The 21,905-nt window shown below is 38.1% G+C and overlaps 1 protein-coding gene across 3 annotated transcripts in view; it reads right to left on the minus strand.

Moving 5' to 3' along the window:
- Positions 1-859: 859 nt before the first annotated feature.
- Positions 860-21,905, minus strand: part of grm1 (glutamate metabotropic receptor 1) — a 37,078-nt gene continuing 16,032 nt past the window's right edge. For 2 of the 3 annotated variants that reach the window (XM_004083597.4, XM_020714524.1), the window contains exons 4-9: positions 13,354-13,589; positions 12,159-12,405; positions 11,575-11,743; positions 9,124-9,250; positions 6,632-7,568; positions 860-3,066 (exon numbers count right to left, since the gene is read on the minus strand). In XM_004083597.4, coding sequence (XP_004083645.2) covers positions 2,274-3,066; positions 6,632-7,568; positions 9,124-9,250; positions 11,575-11,743; positions 12,159-12,405; positions 13,354-13,589 — 2,509 coding nt within the window. In that variant the 3' untranslated portion in view covers positions 860-2,273. The remainder of the gene's footprint in view (positions 3,067-6,631; positions 7,569-9,123; positions 9,251-11,574; positions 11,744-12,158; positions 12,406-13,353; positions 13,590-21,905) is intronic. The other variant, XM_020714526.2, reaches the window with a different exon arrangement.

Consider the following 21,905-nt stretch of genomic DNA (forward strand, 5'->3'; position numbering starts at 1 on the left):
AACAGGATGCATCAATGCCATTGTCTGTGTCCAAATTCCCTCCCTACTCCCTAACTACTAAAAACCTATATAGTAGTGAGGGACTATCTAGTCCCTTGGATTTTAAAAGTAATTTGAACACCATGCTTACCACTCAATAAAGTAAATATGATGTCACTGATTTCCCAAAGTAAAAAAGTAATAAATATGAACATTTTACAAAGACTATTTCTTAATCCATTATTTTTTGATGATGAAAACTTGGATGGGTTGTTTTAAAAAACAAATGTAATACTTTTCTTTCTTTTTTCCGCAAAAATTGTTAAAGCCCAATGCCTTGTGGTCTATATTCATCAATTGAGTGAGCATCAATTAATCTAAAATTCCATGCCCTACACATTTTTAAAAAGAATCTTAAAAAAATAATGTGGATCAATGCTCACTAGATTAGCAAATATAGACCACATTGCATTGCATTTGAGCAATTTGTCATTTGAAAAAACTGTTGTTTTCTTTTTTTGTTTGTAAAATTATCCAAGATTTTATCATCAAAACACAGTGGATTCATATATAGTCTTGTAAAATTACTTTGGCTATTGGATGATGTCTTATTCAGCGTTTAAAGAGTAAATTGTGAGCGTGTGTCCAAGCTGCATTAAAATCCCAGATACTAGGTAGTACTGCACCATAGTCTTTTTAGGGTAAAGCTGAGGGATTTGCACATAGTCCATATGTCACATTGCAATAGTAAATGTGTGACAACTAAACTTTTTGGTGTGTTTTTTAAACATATTTCTTTTAAACTTAAATTTTGATCTTTTTCGACATACAGTAATAAACTTGTCTATTTTTGAGATATTTTCAGGCAGTGACAAGTCTCCTTAATATAAATAATTTTTATTTTTACAGCATTTTTCCATGTTCAGCTTACTCAAAACATAAAGGCCTGTATCATCTTAGATTCTGCTGTGTTAAACAGCTTGCACCCTGTATATTTTACATAAGATTAAAATGATTAACCAACTTACACTATAATCGACTAAAAACATTTGAAAAAATACAGTATTACTGCACTACAGTGGGTACGCTGTGGCATCGTACTTTGAAATAATTTGCATTTTCTAGAGAACTAAGAAACTTAACCTGAAATAAATTTCTTAAGATTATAGCAGGATTTAAGAAAAACTGTAACATGTATAATCCCATTACAAGAAGCAATAATCATTGGTTACAACCAAATGTTTTTTTAAGAGGAAACAGCTCACTCAGGTTAGCTTAAAAGTTGCCAAAATAACTTAAACATCTTGACAAGTTTCAGAAGACAAGTTTTAAAATGTATAAACTTCTTTTTTCTTTATCTTTACATTCTAAATATAGAAACATTTATCGGTATTACAAACATACCACCTGTGTGAAAAACAAAAGATGGCTTAACAGTATTACAAACTTTGAGAAGTAGTACAGCTTGTACTGTGTTTCCGTTACAATGACATAACAATCCCAGAAAAGATGAGAAATATCTGCACAGCATGAAAAGCAAAAGTTTTTTCATATCCCATGGCTGAAATACTTTGTTCTCAGGGCTATGATTGAGTGTAAACAGAATAAACAACATTGCCAACATCTTCAGCCTTCCTTCATCAGCTACATCAGTAAATCTGAAAGCCGGAATGGAGTTTCATAACAACTTTTGATTGGCACATTAAATCCATGTCACATTTGATACAGCGCAAGAATTCAGTTCCTTAAAGATATTTTTAAGATGAGCACACCTCGCAACACGTAAAATGCAGTTTTCAACCAACCTAATTACATTTTCTGCAGGTTTTTTTTAAATTATTATCTTAATGAGGTCTGGGGGAAGAAAAATGTGTAGGCAGATCATCAAAAGCAAATGTTTAATAAAGCAGCTTTGGTTGCTACACTCATGGACGGAGCTCTGAGTGTGCACCAGTGAGAGAAAGAGCTAATATAAACTGGCATTATATAAAATTGAGATCTTAAGAGAACGTTTGTCAGGTCATCAGACATGTTATTGTGATTCTAAGTAAGATATCATTCATGAAAATTTGGCCTAGCGAGTTTTGGCACTGTTTCCAGCTTTACATTTTGTTAAAAGGCTTGGTGCTCAGCAAGAATTCATGAATAAACCCCTTACACTTTTGGTTAACAACTTACAAATGAAAGTAATAAAAAAAGCAAGCAAAATCCCTCGTTAAAACCTTCAATGACACGGTAGGTAGATCTGCGTGTGAAAAGACGTGATGCTGACTGCGCCAGTGCCGGGTTTGCTGTCACAGTGTTGAAGAGCTGTGTGCAAAGTCACGGAGCATGTCTGAGGTGTAGACAGAGCTTGGAGGGCTACCAAGCATCGGCTCAATAACAGGAGAGCCATTGATGGACTCCCCAGAGCAGACAGAGTCTCTGAAGGGGGAGGGGGGCGACAAGGCAAAGGAATGCTCTAGACTTGGTTTGTTGCGAGTTAAATCCTCAGCTTCCCCATTTTTCCCCTCCCTCTCATCCTTGGCATCGTACATATAACTGTGTAAGAGGTCCAGTTCTTCATCTTCAGGGCCCTCTTCTTCAAACATCCCAACTTGGGGGGTTGAAGGGGGCTGAAACGGGGCTGATTTTGCTTCCCTGGCAGTGCGGGTATTCTGTGCTTGGACGTGAAAGCCGTGGGGGTCCATCACAGACCTCTGCAAGCACTCTGCGGTGGGCTCCGTCAGGGTATAGGGCACATAAGCTTGCTCATCTAAATCCGATTTCAGTCCTTGAATTTGTTCTGAAGGTGTTTGGGAACAGAGGGGGCGCTGTGCTTCGGCTTCGTCGTCTTCCTCCGTCAAGTTGCTCAGATGCTTAGGGCCAGGTGGTGCTTGGTGGTGATGGGGGTCTGTGCCCAGGTTGCCAGTTGAGGGCTCACAACTGTGGGGGTCGGGGGTGTTAGTTAGGGGCCTGATGACCGCTGTCTGATTCAAGCCGGCTTCCTGTTTCCTCACATGCACAGACAGTCTGTGCCACACATTCCCCCCCTTCGGAGGGTGTCTTGGACCTGATTCAGACCATGACACAGACTTGCCATTAGAACTATGAACGAGATAAAGACTGAAGTTACTATCAGATGAAACCAGGGGTTGGAGAGAAAAGCAACATGAGCACAGAAGCAAGAGTAGAGCATTTCAACATTCCTGAAGCATGTTAAAATACTTTTTCTCCTCACAACTCAGCACTAACATCTTTGCCAAATGAGCCCTACACAGCATTACTTGTTCAAACAGTGATTCATAATGTGTGTCAGACAGCATTATGATCTCCAGATAGCTTAAGACGGAATTCAAACTCCCCAAAGCCATCTGGCTACTGTCTTTATTCAGTTTTTAACCTTACGGTTAAAATGTATTCATGCAAAGTATCGCTGCTGATCTCTGATCTACAGTGGCCCTCAAGTGCAAACCACACCAACAAATCACTCAACGCAATAACATATTAAAGATCACAATGGCAATTAGAAAAGCAAAGCGTATAATGAAAAAAAGAACATTTAGAAATCAAGCCAAAATTGTAGAAACAAAAACAAAATTCCAAAAATTTGGAAATGAAAGAAAAAAGAAACAATTCCTATAACAAAAGATGTTTCCAGAAATTAAAAATAAAATGTTAAAAAAGGATGAGAAACATGAAAAAGGAGCTGCTATGGAACATGACTGATTGGATGAGGACGTTTGTTCATCATTTCAACTTAAAGTTATTATGCTCCATACTAATCATAAAACATTTATTAGTATGTGGTAATTGAAGGTGCATTTAAAAACCTCAAAACTTAAATATCATGATCCAATCAGCAATTGAATCATCACATTTGGAATTGTGTTTTGGTTTCTAGAATTTTTTTTCACCAAAATGTAATGTTTTCTCAAAAATGGGGTTGCTTCTTTAATTGCTGTTGTGATCTTTAACATGATTTTGCATCAAATAACTTGATGATGTGATTTGCACTTTAGGGCCCCCATACTGATCTGACCTGGGGACCACACATAGTTTAGTGCAGAGTAAGCCTGGACTGGATCTAATGTGATTAGTTGGGGAGGTTGTTAGGAGAAGGTGTGCATGCTGAGAGAAGTAAAACATGAGGTTAAATCAGGGTAAACTGAAAGCAGCAGGGGTGGGGGGTCTTTTTCATGTAGGGCTTTAGTGTCAAAAAAGCAGAATCACAGAAGCAAGTGATGCCTTTAATTAATCAAACTTGTAAGCCAGACAGGATCGTTCTCTGGATGCTGCACAGTTTTGAAATTTAATTGACTGATGAATTTTTGTGCGTATATTAATTAAACAGTTCAGATGACAGAACTGCTCTCCGGGATAGGAGTTAAATAACACCCAAACACATTTGCCAGCCTTGACACTTGCTTCTTAGTGCAGAAGCTTGAAGGTGAATGTTAGACAGGCTGCATTCAAGGGTGAGGGACAGCACCTAAACAAACAGGGGTCAGTCTCCATGTTAGCCCCGCTCCTTACTTTGGCCACCTGTCCGCAAGAAACTGCTGTGGATCTCAAAAAATTACATACATGTCTCATATCTAGTTTCTATGCAATATCAATATGCTCTGAAAGTCACACATATGTCAGCATGGCCTGTTAGCCAAAAGACAATCAAAAAAATATCACATTTCCTGGTTTTGTATTAAATTCATCCTAATTTCATTAAATATTAAGTTACCAGGGATGAAAGGGGGTGCTATGTGAACTATATTAAAATCACTGTAATCGCTGTGTCTTACTTACACCAATTCACTAATCATGGACATTGTTGTTAAAAGTTTTTTTATTTCATGTTAAACCTGTTTTTTTTGAACAAATAGATTGAATATTTCCGAATGATGCCCAAGTTTTTGTCTTCAACGTGTTTTCATGGTCTGTTAAAGCCTTGCTGATCAAGACGTACAAATTGATTCCTTGTTAAAACTTGTAAAGAATAGCAGTCATTAGAAAGGAGAGGAGCAGAGTGCAACAGAAAGACGGTAGATTTAATCAAGTCAAAGCTATATCTAAACAATACCCTAGTTCAAACAGTTGGAAGTAAATAAAAGTTTTTTCTCGTCTAAATGGGGGGCTGACCTTTGTGTGATTGTTGCACTTTGTTCGCAAGAATTCACAAAAACGACATGGCTGGGGGACAGTTGGAGAATAAAGGTTGCATCAATAACAATTACATGCTATTTTCTTTTCACAAATGACTAAATATGTTGCTGGCTTTGACCGAAAACAAGTGTAGCAAGTTTAAGGCATAAACAGAAAAATTGCGTTGACTGTTTGAGGGGAGTACAGTGCAAGTTTGTTGAAACACTGGGGGATTTTTCAGTCAAACAACATCGAGGTTATGGACTCAGAAAGGCCACGTCTACATAAAGTAGTAAGATTTTTAAGATGAACATATCAAGCAACCCTATGAAGGTGTGTTTGAAAACAAAATAGAGCAGTAGATTCAATTTGATAAGATAGGATGTGGAGAAAAATGTTAATTTGGTTTGGTTTGCCATCACTTCAAAGATTTAATCAAATAGCCTGGACAATATCATGCAGTTACAACAACTGATGCTAGGGGGCAGTACTTGCTAAAACAAGCACAAACCCGGAATTATCAAAAGAATTATATAATATACCAAACAACAGCTGAAGCAGTTCTTCATTTCTGCAAGAAAAGTATTTGATTTTTTTGTTTTTCATATTTCAGTAGATTTGTATCATAAGCTTTTCTCACAGCTCTTAGATTAATCCCTTTTTAAATTAGCTAATTTTCGAAAAAGACATTCTTTGGACTAACGTAACCTCTTCAACTGTTGACACGATAAAACAATCCAGTGGATTATGAAGGGGAGAAAAGCAGCTTTGTGAAGAGTTTACGCAATCAACGTGAAACAGCTGATTCAGACATGGAAGAAATCTGTTGGAATTACAGTTTTGTTAGTTCAAAGAGCGCGTGTTTTTTGCGGTTGCCAGCACCAGCTTTGGGTGTTAAAGGATTAAATCAAATTTTGATGTGTTTTCATACCTGTCCAAACAAAGCAGCCAATCAGAGAAAAAAACTATTACTGGAGCAAGCAAGCAATCAAGATTAAGAAACTCCTAGTTAAACACGGCGATGGTACCATCATGGTATGGGAGTAATATATTGCTGGTTTGCAGTTTCTCTAATAAGGAAGCAGATTTCCATCTCAAATGTCCAACTCTAGTGTAATGTGGTTGCATTTCTATTTCTTTTCCATTCATTTCTGCCCTACCATAAGATGTGTTATGCTTGTAAGAAGCTGCAGAAGCAGATGTATTTGAAAAGACACAACAGCACCCTTCAAGGTCCGAAGTTAACGACCCAATTTGCTTGCACTTGGTTTTATGACACATTTTATGAAAGAATAAGAAATCCCACTTTTGATTAAAACTTGTGACCATAAATCCAGGAGAAAATATTCTAAACCAAAAAATGTCAAAACAACCATGTCCATGATTTTTCATAAAGATTGCAGTCAGATTGTTTTTTTGAATAATATTGAGTGCTTTCTGATTCATTTTTTAAACCTAGAAAGTCACACCAGATAAACAGCAGCAATTCAAGAAAACGACAACATTAAAAATGAAGAAAACTTTGATAACTTACTTTGCATTCCCTGAAATAGCCTTCTTCCGCCGAAATATATTGAAGAAACTGTTGCTGCCACACTGAGCTGCAGCTTTTCCATCTCCAACATGCATTCGCACCACGTCAGAGGTTGTAAAGGCGCTTCGGACATTCCTCTCTGGCTTTGCGATGATAATGTACATCTTGGGTGTGAACATGCAGCTCAGCGCCACTGTCACACTCAGGCTGACTGAGAAGGATGTGGTTATGATCTTGTAGTCGGAGCCAAAGTAAATTGGAACAAATGCCAACCAGATGATGCAGGTAGTGTACATTGTAAAGGCAATATATTTCGCTTCGTTAAAGTTGGCAGGGACGTTTCGTGTTTTGAAGGCATAGTAGGTGCAGCTCATGATCAGCAGCCCATTATAGCCAAGTGGTGCCACCATGCCTACGTTGCTGGTATTGCAGATGAGATAGACCTCACGTATGCTTGGATAGGACTTGATGGGTTCAGGAGGCTCCAGGATGATGAGTGTGATCTCCAGAGTTAGCTGCACACTGATCAGCATGAACGCAATAACCACCTGAGCCCAGGCGCTCATAAACCGCGGCTTCCTGGTGCAGATCTTCTTCTTACTGCCGGCCAGAATGCGGGCGATTCGATTTGTTTTAGTCACCAGAGCAGAGTAGCACATGGCGGAAGAAAGGCCAACTAAAAGCCGCTGCAGATAGCAGGAGGCAACTGTAGGACGGGCGATCAGTGTGAAAGGACAGATGTAACCCAGGAAGATCCCTGCCAAGATAATGTAACAGAGTTCTCTGCTGGATGACTTTACAACAGGCGTATCACGGTACTGGATGAACACAAAGGTGACAAAGGAGGTGATCAGGATGCCCACGCAGGAGAAGGCTACTGCCACGACAGACTCCACATCTGCCCAGTCAACATACTTCAATGGTAAAGGCTGGCAGTCTAGAGAGAGAAAGAAATAGGTCTGATTAGTAAAAAAAAAGGGTGACGTGGTTTATGGTTTTCTTATCTAAGATATTTATCCCCAAAAAAGACAAAAACAAAAACAGAATCACCACAAAATAAACAGAAAAAGCTGAAGAAGTGGCATAACAAGTTACAAATAGACAGATGACTTTTCCCAAAATTATTATATAGCAATATTTTAAAAGCTGATAAAAAGGTGAAAAATAAATTTTACCTCTTTTTTTTCAATTAGATATTTAATATTTATGATTTTATTATGTTCAGAAACACTAGATTTTCCCAGGAGATGTGAAATCAGGCAGTATAACATAAAACACAAGATAACACTGTTTTTATTTTTATTTTCAGTGCCTTACTTTTTGGCCCAAAACTAATTTTGAGAAAAGTTAATACTACAAAACTTATATTATTAATAATTCTTCAACATGATCAAAGACTTAAGTGGTGAATATATTGAGTGATTGAGCAAGTTAACTTGAGGATGTTAACTTTTCTGAAAGAGTTCATGTTATGACAAAGGCTTGGTGAAATACTTAGTTTTCCTGTTTGCTTGGATGCAAGAACAAGATTCAAGGTCCAAGGGAGGTTTGGCCTCTTCCTGACGGACACTGATATAGGAAGGAATTGAACCACAAACTTCCTTCTACTCCATAACAAACCCCATACCCATCCCAAAAGTCTTTCTTTGCCTTTAAATTTCACAAACTCACTAAAATATCATGCAGGTTTTAAGTCTGTCATGATGAGCTACTTGCATTCTTGCCAACCAACATGCAGAGGAATGTTGAAGAGCTTAAAACTGACATCCCTCGACATCTCCAGCTTAACACTCCATAAATTACATGCTTGTGTTAACAGTATTAAATGGCTTCTGTGAGAAGCTCCCTTATGATCTGCATGCTAATGCCTAGAAATCACAAGATTGGGGAAATTTGAAAATGGCCCAAGCTGTTTTTAAGTGCTTTTTCTTTTCAGCCGATTAATACAATACGTGACATTATTAGGAAAATCAAGGTGCAACAGGAACAAGATTTTTATATAATTTCAACATTCTCTTTTGAGAAATACAGGGTAGGAAGAAACTGCTTTAAAAAAACTAAAAATAGGAACAATTGAACTCATTTTGTTTAAATATGTGCCTCATCAGCTCTTTACTATAATGAAAAGGCAGACTGCTGACCCGTGTCCCCAAGCCTCTCATGGCAGTAATGGGATTTTACACCTGGCAACCGAGAACTCCTCTCAAATCTCAAAACTGCTGTCAAACAACCACTGGGATACAAGAAGTTAAAGAGCAGGAGGAAGAGAAGGGAGCATCATCACCCTCATGGGGGCATTGACGTGGCTGGGGAGCAAGAGCCAAGGACGTGGCTCATGAGGTGTCAGACTGAGCCTTGAGAGCGTGAGGAGACTTCTCAGCATGCAAAGATCTGTCCCACCAAATCTCAACCTATTTTTAGGGATCAGACTTAAAATGAGTGAGGAAAACTGGTTTTAAGAGCAGACAGAAACTGTTTTTTGTTTTTCCTACCTTCCAGCTCCTCATCGGGCCACCATCCCAGCTCACACGCCTTGCAGGTAAATTCATCCTGCACATACTCATTGTCCTTGCATGTGGTGCAAATCCAGCAGCAGCTCACCTCACCCTTCCTTATCACCTGCAAGTACAAGAGCATCAAAGAAGCAAGGGTCAAAGACATCTTCACATCTTGCTACGGCACTGATCCACGCAAAAGACAAGAGGCACAGCACAATCAAGGCTGACTAAATAAGTAATGAGCACCGGGGGGATATCAAAGATGAGAGTGCCTTTGTGCACCCCCCCCCCCCCCCCCATAATGTCTTGAGCTGCAGACAGTGTGTGGAAACCAAGGCCAACTGCTTTCACATTCTCCTCCCGCAGAAGCTCCTACCAGCATTTTGATATGCAAAGCAGCCTGATAAGTGGAGCAGGAAACAAAGCAGATAAAGAGAGGAGAATAAATTCCAGGAAAGAGGATGGATGCGCCCTCCTTCAGGGCAGCTGTACAGCAGCACATTACAACGGGCCAAAGAGGAACCAAATTGAGGGATTTTTCTTCACAATGTTGGAAAGACTATGTCAATGTGGTTCTGATCCAAACAGAGTTAACATAACAAAAGAACGTATAAGAAGTAGTTTTTGTTTTAACCTAAAATATATTTTACATTTGTTTTCTGGTTTTAGTGGATGAGTTGTTATCCTGTCTAAAAAAGAGATTTTTAGCAAGTAAATGTCAAGTGGTTCCAAAAACATTCAATACAACTCAAAACTCCAGAAATGAAAAATGTAATTAATGTCCACAAATGTAACAACAGCAGAAGGCTTACATCAATCATTTCTATAGTTAAAAATAACACGAATTCTTTTAAAAACTACAGGTCTAAACTGTTTGAACATTACTACAAAATGTTCTCTCCATTCGTCTCAAATTTGCAAGAAAGTTTTAGGCTATTTGAGCACCCAGCAAATGAGGAATCATTGGAGCAAACTAAAATATCAATTAAAACAATACAACCCCTAAAGAAAGAATAATGGAAGACCTCCCACACATTGCAATGTTTACTGCAAAAAGCTTTGATTACAGCATGTCAGCCCATCTCACTTCCATTCATATTAGGGTGCTCTCCTGCTGGTTTATATATGCCTGTCACCCAATTTGATTTCTTAAATGGTGGCATAATAATGCATAATAGAAGAAAGGCTATTTTATAGCTCAAAATTACTGGCAGGCATATGGAGGAAGCAGGAATTTTTTAGCTTTTTGCTGCATACACACTAGGCCAAGCAGTGCTTGAAGCTGTGCAAATCTCGTGAATCTTGCTCCAGGCTTTTTCTTTCACAGCTCTATTCCGACATATTAAAGACTTGGTGACCTATAATTCCGGCTAAGCACAAACTGCAATTATTGTTTTCTCCTCTATGATAGATTTTCAAACGGTTGGCACTTCTGTGAATCAAAAGGGACGCCATCTATTTTTCACTACCCAATCCAAGTCCCTGATTGGTCAACGGTCGACCTAGGTAACGTGCAATGTGCATTAGACGGTCAGGCATTTTGTACGTACGTATCTTGAATAGCTACACTTTGCACAAGAGAGGTTTTAAATTAAGCATGAAATGCACATTTAAGCACATTTACACTCTTTTCATTGAAAGTGAATGCACGTTGATGAGGGCGATGTGAACTTAGCCTAGAGGAGGATGTGAGGGCACTCGAAGCCTTTGCCATACATCAATGTCCTGACCCAAAACACAACAGAAAAGCTCAGAAACAAAAGAACAAATGTGCTGCCAGAACCAGTCCAGAATCAGTGGATATGGATCACATCATCCAGGTAAAAGGGATGCTGGGTCTTTGTTACTGAAGTTGACTTCATCAGTCATGGAGTGTAAACCCAGTTTATTGCTCCATTGATTTAAAACCCAACATTACATAACCTCTGTCCGAGTGTCAACTTTTCATTAGTGAATTTAAAAAAAGAGAAAGATGGGGAGTGGTCACATGACCCATTTAAGGCTCTGCAATCCTTGCCGTCTATAAACCTAAACTTCAGTGAAAATAGGAAGAAGGGCAAGTCAAACAAGCCCTAATGTTTTTTGTTTCTTTTCCAACTTGACTTTGAACCTTCGTACAGTAAAAAGATTTGATGTTTTTAAGGTTCAATTTGCCATAAAAAATATACAACAGCTGCTACGATGGTTTCCACCAGTCTGCTTTCAAGTGGTAGGAGTGTGGCCTTCCAACCAGCTCCCTCCTGATTGGCGAGAATGTTTGGGAAATACAAATGCCTCCAAATACGTCTTTGCTCTCAAATATAGAAGTTAAAGAATTGTCCCATGGTTTTACCATAGAAATTCAGTTGCAATATTTAAAAAGAGTTTCAAGTGAATCAGTAATTGGCCAATCCCTCTTTATTTTGTTCCTTCTTTTGACTTATGAAAAATGACTAGAAAACCTACCTTTATCTGTCCTTTCGAGCAGGGTTCACTGCACACTGAGCGAACCATATCACTGCTGTTTATCCACAGCTTACTGTCATCGATGCTCAGGATGCCCTCATGCCAGGAACCCACTTTCAGGTAGTCATAGCGATCCTCACCCTCACTCTGCAGATTCATAATATCATACCTGGACGTACAGAAAGAGAAAGTGCAATTAGAGAGGATTTCACCCCGTGGGAGCACTTCCTCTGCTTCAAATTCACTTCAAAAGCTCATGCATGAGCCTTTTTTTAGGGCTAGCCAGAATGTGCTGCTCCTAACCTCCAGCTGACAAAGAAATGACATGGCTGTAGTCTTTGACTGTCAAACGCTGTCTGTTGGAGCGAAAACAGATGAAAGTGGGTGCCACAGTGGACCATCCACTGAATCTGTTCCAGTCCAAACTAATTACATCCTATTTGTGTGTGTGTGTGTGTGTGTGTGTGTGTGTGTGGTGTGTGTTGCATGTGTGCTCATGCACATGTGCTAATGAGCAGGAGAAGAAGGGCCACAAGAAAAATTCACAGTTGATGATGTCACGAAAGCTCCATTCTTATTCTTACCTGCCTGGGGTGTCTCCATTCTGATCAAAATAGATCTCCTCCCCAGAGACTCCTCTGAAGGATGTCTTGAGCAGGTAGTCCAGAAGCTTACTACCATCAATAGGATCCATGGCCTCACAAAGGCCCGGTTGGCCCGGGCACAGCTCCTTGTGCATGTCGTGAAGGCCGTGAGCCATGGCATAGATGGCATTGATGACAAAGCCCATCTTGCTATCCTGTATATAGTTTTCCTGCAGACTCTCATTTCCTGTTGAAAAATAAAAATGTGTTTCAGGGAAATAGTGGATGGAATTCAGAAAGAGATATGGATTTTTGAGTTAAGGGAGAGGAAATTAAAACGTGAGAGTGAAAGCAAAGGAACTATGATGAAATTAAAATCAGACATTGAGTAAAGTCCTTTTTTTTAAATATTGGCATAAATGTGTAGGTACGATTCCCAAAAGGTTGAAAAGAAAATAGCAGTGAAGTAAATCCAGAATATATTGCAAGTGCAGGCACACTCAGTGCTTTTAAATTACACAATGCAGGGTAAAAAGCCACAAACATCATGTCATTCTTTTCCCAATTTTCTGAGGTTGTCGTGAACTTAGCATGCCAAGCTGTTTTTTCAGGTGTTTGTGTGCTGCTGTGAGCCATTCTTCAGTGCACTTTGCAGACATTTAGACCAGAGCATCACCACAAAATTTGGCTGACGCAACCGCCCCTGCAGCTGAGGGCTTTGACACGGCTCAACGTCACACGGTGTCAACTTTTTAAAGAAAGCATCAGTCAAACTCTTCTCCGCTCGAAAGAATCAAGACAAAGTGCAGGTGGTAAAGAAGATAGAATTGCCTGAAGAGCGATTGGAAACACTTACCACCCTGAAGATCTTTGAATTTTAATTGGTTTGTAAAATTGTGGTAAAGAAAAGCAGAAAGGAGCGGTGACTGCATTGTTATTGCGTAACTCTATCAGATTTTTTGTTGGGTTTTAGCATGCAGTTATTGAGCTGTAGTGTGTAAACTGACTGCAGAAATGGTTCATTTTGTTGATGCAAAGACAATTTACCGTAATCACCTTTTGGGAGAAATTGGAGAGAATTTTTAAAAGAAGGGGAAAAGAAGAGAAAACACGCAAGTTTTGTTGTTTCTTCTGTTGAAATATAACCTCATTGTCACAACAAAAGAAAAGGAATTTATCCTTTTTTGCTCCTTACCAGAGCAGACATTTTCGTAATTCTTGTTTTCTTGTGGATGGTGGGCCAGGCGACACTGGAAACGATGCTGCCAGAACTCTGCAAACCAGGGGTTTCTGGTATTGGTGTCCAGACGCAGCTTCAGGTAGTAGTCATTAAAGGACTTGACCACCGCCGACTGCAGCTTCATGGTGATTCCTCCTTCTGCCTCCAGCTCATAGCCCTCCACGACTTCGTAACGATCCGCCCAGCCGTCACTGCAAGAAAAAAGAACAGTCAGTGCAAAAGGCTTGCACCTTCACCAACAACATGTTTCCATTGAGTGCATGTTTGAATTGACTGTTTTGATGGGTTTTGCTGAACCCATTACAAATAATTGTTTGCTTTGATGCATTTAAAGTAAGGATAGGCACCAAAAATAAAGCATCATGAGTTCAAAATGTGAAGATATTTGCCAGAGAACTGATTAAAGTTTGTAGTTTCCATCAGAAAACCCAAACCTTCATTGGTTTGAAGAAATGGATTTTCCTAAACATTTCATTGCTTTTTGTAAATTTGATGTGGTTTTTCTCTTGCTATAAACTTTAGACATAAGTATAGACAAAGAGTCTGATGTGATCAAAATGTGTGATTGTGCAAAAAGATTCGGTGTACTTCTTTCACGATTTGAAAGTTGTGTGGATAAACACAACCCTTAGTGTATGAATATTTATTTAGCAGTCCTGCATGCAACGATGTCACCTTAACTTAGTGTTGACACATCAGAATGATATAAAAAATAAATAACAATAATTAAAAAAAGAAAAAAACTTAATGAGGGGTGGCAAAATTTCAGGGGTTGTCTGGAGGTTTTCCCATTTGTTCTGCTTCCCACACCACGTTCTTTTTAATGCGAGATCCAAGCCGATCCCTAGTAATACCTGCGCTATTGACAGCTACACTCCAATTAGGTCCAAACCACCATGGAACCAATTACTACACACACCCAGGATGCTGTGAGTGATGAACAAGGCTTTGTACCCGTCAGAGGCCGAGCGGGTCTCTGACCTTTATGTCCACAATTACTGCCAGAAAGGAAAAAGGACTGATCCAGGCATGTCAAAATATACCGGAGAGGCTTTTGAATGTGGAAGAGTAAAAACAAAAAATAAACAAAAAAAACTTCTGAAAGATACACAAAAGTTGCTTCACTTAAACTGATGCAGAATTTCAAAACTGACAGCCATCAAACTATATTTAGATTTATTTTTTCGATATTTACTTTTTAACTTTTAAAAAGTAAAACACTAAAAGATCCAAATTGCAAACCCATTTATCTCCTAAGTGTTTAGTCGTTTGCGACAGACTGGCGACTTGTCCAGGGTGCCAGGGTGGGGATAGGCTCCAGCAGCCCTGTGACCCCGATAGAAGATGCATGAATTAATATTTAGTCCTGTAACACTATCCTGACTATTTTCGGAGCTCTACTTAAGTCTGATTTCATGCTGACGTTTAACATTTAATTTCATAAATGTTTCAATTCATTTTCTGTGATTCAAATTTACTTAAACTTAAAAAGAAACCAACAACAAAAGAGAAATGGAATGTCCAAATTGTTTATTTTAACCCAGTGAACCCAGACTTGTTTTTTGTTTCCTCTTTTGGGTGCAACATTTCAAAGTCTTCACTCCAAGACATGGATGCAGCTGTTCTAATATTTGGGTAGATATGGAAAAGATGGCCGAAGCGCAACAAATACACTGTAGTGTGTCTCTGGTGTCATTCTGATGTGAAAAGCATGAACAGTCTCAAAAAAGCAGCTCAAAAGGGAACTTATCTCCTTCAAATCACTCTTTTTTCAACAACTTCTGATGTATTTACTCATAAATACAAAATTTTTGATTGGAAATGAGTCTCATATGATCTCCTGATCACAGCTTAACCCACATACTTAAGTTTTTATCAAGTTTTTCTTTTTGCTCCCTGAAACTTCTTTTACTTTAAAATGTATCCTTGAATGGAGGGATGAAATCTTTCAGCCAATCCTCCCATCCTAATCTGTCAGCAGTTATTTTACTATCCGTTAGTGCTGACAGAATTCGATTCTTCGCTTGTTTACCAAAGTAAATCATTTCTTCTTTAGCATGGGAACACCTGATTTAAAAATGTTGGGATTTTTTTCTCATTTTCCAAGGAATTTTTAAACCAGAGGCATGCAAACTTTCTTCTTGAACTTTGAATATTATAAATGTTTTACAAAATCTAAACAAAATAGATTTGCAAGTAACTCTTTTGCTGCCGCGTTACAAAAGCCTGCTGTCTATAAATCTAAAATGAAAATTAAACTGCATACATTTTTCCATTTTCCTGATTGAGTTAGGAATTAGAAGCACGTGAACCTCATTGGGCCTGGTCACATTTCCTCCATTCCCTTCAACTGAATAACGCCTCTGTTCCGCACAACCAACACAGAAGCATCTTTTGAAAATATGAGCATATATATGCAGAATGGACACCATGGACAGACTTACGAGTGTTTTAATGAAATCTTTTCAGCATATTTGAGTGTCTTTGGGGCAAGAAAAATAAACAAAGGCACATGGTTCTTGCATGAAGACAGAGAAAAAAATGCCACTCAACTCTCTCTTATGAATAATGCAGAAAACACCTAAAACGTGTTTGATTTCATCTCACAGTGCCGTGTAGGATGAAGTTAAATGGCGGTTGTTCTTCTCGCGGTGCTCTCTTAGGATTGTGTCATCTGACAGGATTCCAGACAGCTCATCAAAGCACATGGGCACACGAGGAACAGAATCGGATTTCATGTCAACTCAATATTCCACGCCTTCACACCACCATGGAAGGGTCGCTATTTCGTAACCTGACTTGGATCAACCAGAGAAACAGCTGTTCAGGCGGATGAAAAAGTGTGTTGGGTGTGTGTCTGTGCATCAACAGCAAGGGAACAGAAAGTCAAAATATGAAAGAGGAGGTGCCTGGAGGTTTAGTTAAATCCAGTGGGATCTGTAGTACAAGCATTTATTTTTTAACCTTTTCTGATCAAACTTTCCCCACAACATGTTAATTTGGGAACATGCATGAACGAACAAAACAATAAAAAGCCCATGAGATCATTTTAAAATCTTGTTTTTAAAATTACTATTATACATTGAATCATGCCTTTTCAAAGAGCAAAGCCTTAATAAGAAACATGACAAAACAAAAGCGCTATGTTGAGAGGATCAAGTGTGTGATTACGCTGGATGTAATTAAGTTAAACGTAAACAGCTGTGAAAGAGAAACTTCTCCTTTTTGCTCATTCTTTAAAAATTCTTTACAAATATATAAAAACTTAAAGCAAGGAGAAAAACAAAAAAGAGGAGTTTAAGACATGATGGATGAGTATTTGCTGTGAGGCAGGTCCATACACGGTGGAGGGAGAATAATGGTTTGGTCTGCTATTAATCAATACCGACAGACCATTAAAGTCTGCAAAAGAGTTTCTGAAAGATATTTTCTTCTGTTTTTAGAAAAGAGTCAAGAAAAAGACTTCTTGTTCAGCTGAACTGAAACTAAACTAAGTTGAATGCCATTTCTAGAAATGTGGACAGTTTTTTACACAACCTGTGAGCGAGAGGGGAACAAATCACCTTGAATAGCCCGCAGAGGGCTGCTAAGAACATGACTGCAGTTAGATAAAAGAACTTGTGGACATTGGGAGCTTATGGCCGCACTAATCAACATTAATTTGATTTCATGTGCTGGATCAGAGACTCTCACATTCTATGAGTCAGACCTCTGACTTGTGATCCTTGAACGCATGCTTGAGGAAACCGGAGGAAAAGAAATGAAACACAAACCAGGTCTAAGGAATATGTTCTTTTTAGATTCTTTCACTCAAATGAAAAAGCGTAATCAGTCCTTTTGTCATTGGATTACTGTTTTGCTCAGAGATTCAAAGTGCAACAGCCCTTAGGCTTTACAAGAGTTTTTTTTTCAGCTTCTTGATTTTTGGTACTTTGTGGCGATCAGTTTGAACTGATTCTCCCAGTAAACATGTTTCCTTGGACTCACGTGTTCACTGGTCCGTTCTGTGAAAGACACTGGTTGGAGGTCTCTAAAGAGCAGCTAAAAATGGGGATGAAATCACAAAGGTGATCACACTAGTGGTGTCCTCCTTTCATGGCATGAATCCAACATTGATGTAAGTTGTAGATCTTTACTTCAAAATAAATACCCATAAACACTTGTTTTCTCTTGACTTGAAGTTTTTACGAATTCACTGAGAATGTTATATTATTACTATTTTTTCTTACAACATTTGTCTTTTACAGATTTGACAATAAAAGTTAAATTAATTCAATGAAAGGTTAATAATTAGGATGGGTGTGCATTTTATTATTGTCAACCACCATTGATAAAATTGAGTGTGTAGATTCCATTTTACCTTTAATTTGAAAATTCTTCAATTTAATTGTGTTTTTTTTCTAATTTACTTAGTCTTTGCTTGGGATAACTGCAAATACTAACATTCGCATATCAATATAATTAGTCTCAAATTCTGAATATTATTTGTGGAATTTAAAGCAAAAAATATATTTAAAGAACGACTGGATTTTCACTTGAACCACATCTGCATATTGTACTGATTTGTTAATGTGCAGATTTCCTCTTATTTATCGTGATGTTTTTTTCTTTTTCTTTTTTTTGGCTTGGAACAGATGAAAACAATCTTGTAAAGATAGCTTGTTGGTTTCATAGCAGAAGAAGTGTGAGGTGCGGCGTACTGTAAACCCTGGGTGGGATGGCTAGTCTTTGAAAGCCTATCCAGGTTGCTCTTATTTATTTATCGTGCCCCAGTTTGAGCTGGGACATCTCTTCATTATCAGGGAGCACTGCTGGGGAGGAGATGAGTCTACTTTACAACTAAAAGATGTCAATTCAATACCCCATGGCAAGGCCTCTGCCTTCAAACTGTTGCATTATCATTTTACATTTTACAAAAATAATGACTGGGACTTTTTTGACCAGATTATAGACACCAAACTTGAAGCAATTATTCCAGCACCTCATCCAATGCTTTGTCATCACAAAGACATAGATACATAGAAGATTTTCAAAATAAAGTTATTATACCTCCGCCAAATTTTTCCATGTAAAGCTTAGATTTAAAATCTCACTCCGATCATCTTTTGAACCAGGGTAAAAGTGTTCCCAGTGGTCTTTAAATTATATCTATGCCGGTTTTATTAAACATAAAAAACCTGTGTTGTGTTCTAGAATATAGTTTCTGCAGAGTGGCAGGGGTGGGACCGTTGGTATGGAAGCAACCCCGGTTCCCCTTCCCTACCCGTTGCTGAGAACTCGGATGAGGGAGCTTGTGGCCCACGAAGCATATTTTCTAGTTCACATTAACGCCCTTTTCAAACAGCCTTTTCTTGTTTGCTCCTGATTCACAATAATCTCAATAAAGAAATACTCAGAAATTGAATTTTGATCATAATTTTCTTTATATATGTCCTCCATCATTAGAAAAATGTCATAAGAACATGTAAAAAGACAACAAAAAAACAATTTTCATTGGAGTGAGTCTTTAAAACGATCTTATTCAGGTTTAAAGTCTAGGTTCCCACTTGATAAAAAAAACCTTCCTTCCTTCCTTCATTAACAAAACTTTAGGGAAGAAGTATAACCATGACAACAGCAATTTATGTGACATAGAAAAGAAATTTAGTGCACTTAAAACATAAAGAAATGGCACAATTTAAGTTACAACTTTTATTCTGAAATAAAATCCTTATTTATTTTAGTTGAAGTTAAACCAATTTTCTATTTTATATTAGTGTAGTTTTGAGGTTGGGGCCAAAACGATTCACTGCTATTTAAACTGTGAAATGTGTTGCATCAGAATGGCTCAAAGCCCATGAGGTCATGCTTCTGTAACCTCTTTAATCCAAGGAACTAGTTGACAGCCAAAAATGGTTCATTAGGAGGTGATACTGAACCAAAAATAGGCATTTTATGGAAATAAAAAAGGGTTTTAACAATGGACACCAAAAATATGTCTATCAAAATGGGAGGAGTCTTTAAAAAATATTAAAGCATGGAACTTATGGTGCTCTGGTGGAAAGGAGGCCCTTTTTTAGCTCCTCGTGTCCAACAGCAACATGGTTTCTGAACGTCCATCAACAGTTTGTTCTCGTCTGAAGACAACAGTCTCTGCTGCTGCTGAATTGACATGATTTTTTTCAGGATTTCAACCATGTTCTCCAAAAAGGAACTATTGTGCTGTGTTGTGTTTAGCCCTGTTGAAAAAGTACATAACAGATCTGCAGTGAGCCGATCACACCAACTCTGTCATCAGGTCAAACAATATCTCCATGGAGACTGAGGTGTTAGCAGCACAAAAGCCTTTTATATCCGCAGCAGAGAAATCTATTCTGTTTTTGTTTTTTTGCTTAAAAGATAAAATAATGGAAAATAAAAGAATATTTTTCCTTTTTTATAATCATTTTAAAAACTAAGGCAGGATATGATGCAGATTTATAAAATACATCCAAAAAGAAGAAAAAAAGACACTGTGTATATTGACAGTTGTTAAAGGGGAATGAGGTCTAATAGATAAAGTAATCATACTAACTGAATACTACTGACCTTATTGTTAAACCAATATGTACAACTCCTTAACCCAGTCAATTAGGCATGTATACTTTTTTTCTTCCGCCCAGCTAATTTTCTAAAACATAAAATATTCTAAAATGTTCTCATCTCTTTTTATGCCAAATCTTGTACTATTTCGCAATTACAGAACCCCTTTGGGAACTTTATTTCCCCTTTTTCTTCTTATTGTTCTTCTAATTGTTTAATAAGTCACTGGGTTTTACATTATTATTTTCATTTTTGTGTTCTAGTCTCTGAAGCAAACACGGAAGGACTTCTGTTTAGGCAGGTAAACATGACTAAAGCTGACTAATCTATTTGGAAAAAATGAAGGAAATGAAAGGATGTGACTTTTCTGCACACCAACATATTTTGAAAGAAGTTTCAGTGACATCATTTATTCCTTTCTGCACCTTTTTTGTTTACTTCTTTAACTGTATCCAATTGTTTTTAATTCAAAGGAAGCTAAAATCTAAGTGAAGTGGGATGCGCAAGAGCAAAGATATTACTCCTAAAATTCCACATTGGTTTTCTGTCTTAATGTGTGTGAAAAATAACCTATAAACAAAAGAAAACTGTACATTCAGAACATTTATTTCATCTATTAAGAAACCAATTTTAATCTCGGATGCCAAAAGCATCTTTGGCATCTTTTTCACTAGTGCTGCCAGAAATGAAAAAAAAAAACTGTCTCTCTTTGCACTTGCTGTATTTACTGAACATCTCACACCACGAAGTAAACAGGCAGAAATCCACATCCTGTGTTCTCCTTCTTCCTGAAATGGAGAGCAGTCCACAGCATCTGAGATGACAGAAAGAAGCAGCCCTAACATTTCATTTATTCAACCCTCCTAACAGAGAATAAACCAGTGCACCCAAACTCAGGACGATCAGACCCCCTGCTCTCTTTAAACCTTAATGCAGCGTGAAAAGATACACACACCGTCTCTTAATTACCCATTATCAAAGAAGCAGAACTTCTACACTGCTTGATCAATGTCCTTTTTGTCAAGAATAACTAGCAACAAGAGTAAGCTACTCAAACTGGACCCAAACCAGAAGCCAGAAACATAAGCCCGGGAGAGAAATGAGCATTACATGAGCAAAGGCAGCTTATGCAAATGACTTTCAGTAATACCGGCATTCAAGGAGTATTAGAGGGACCGAGAGAACGAATGCTGCTAATTGCAAGAGAGCAAGCAGGCGGGCAATTGAGTAGGTGGATTCACAGCAAGCAACTATTCAGAAACTTGCAACGGGAGAACAGACAGAGGGAAAGATGAAAAAAATGCTCCGTATAGGAAATGGGTATCTGGGTGAAAAGGCTGCAAAAACGGGAGCTGAGCAGATGGGCTCGAAAAACCATAGTAGTTTCTTTGTTTAACTCTGTGGGTAGAAATTATTCAGGATTCAGAGCTCCCTTTTAACAGTTTAAGCTGCAAAAACCATTAGAGGTGTTGGCCCCAGGGAAATCACACACACACACGGAGATACTTTAAAGATGCAGTCCTCACATCATCAGCTCACTTTCAAGATGCCTTTTTCCCCATTCACAAAAAATAAAACAAAAATGAACGAATTATTATTATTTTTGAATCTAAAAATGCATCCAACGGAGTCAGCCTGCTTTCGGAGAATACCATCTTTTATTTCTGAAGGCTGGAGCTGTGGTTTATCAATACATAGAGTTTGAGCTTCAGTTTGTAACTGAGTGAGCTTTAATTCACAGCAGAAATGTCAGAGTTCATGTTTTTAGACATGACCAATCAATCATTGAGAAAAAGGACTATTAAAATACACGTCTGCTGTTAAAATGGTCCCATCTATCCAATGGGAAGACATTTGGATTTTAATGAATTTCGAGTTAATTTAGCTTGAAACTCAAATTAATTTGAAATGTTTCCACAATTTTGTCAATAAAAACATTTCTTTAT

The sequence above is a fragment of the Oryzias latipes genome, chromosome 24, assembly GCF_002234675.1.
Source record: "Oryzias latipes chromosome 24, ASM223467v1".
NCBI classification, from domain to species: domain Eukaryota; kingdom Metazoa; phylum Chordata; class Actinopteri; order Beloniformes; family Adrianichthyidae; genus Oryzias; species Oryzias latipes.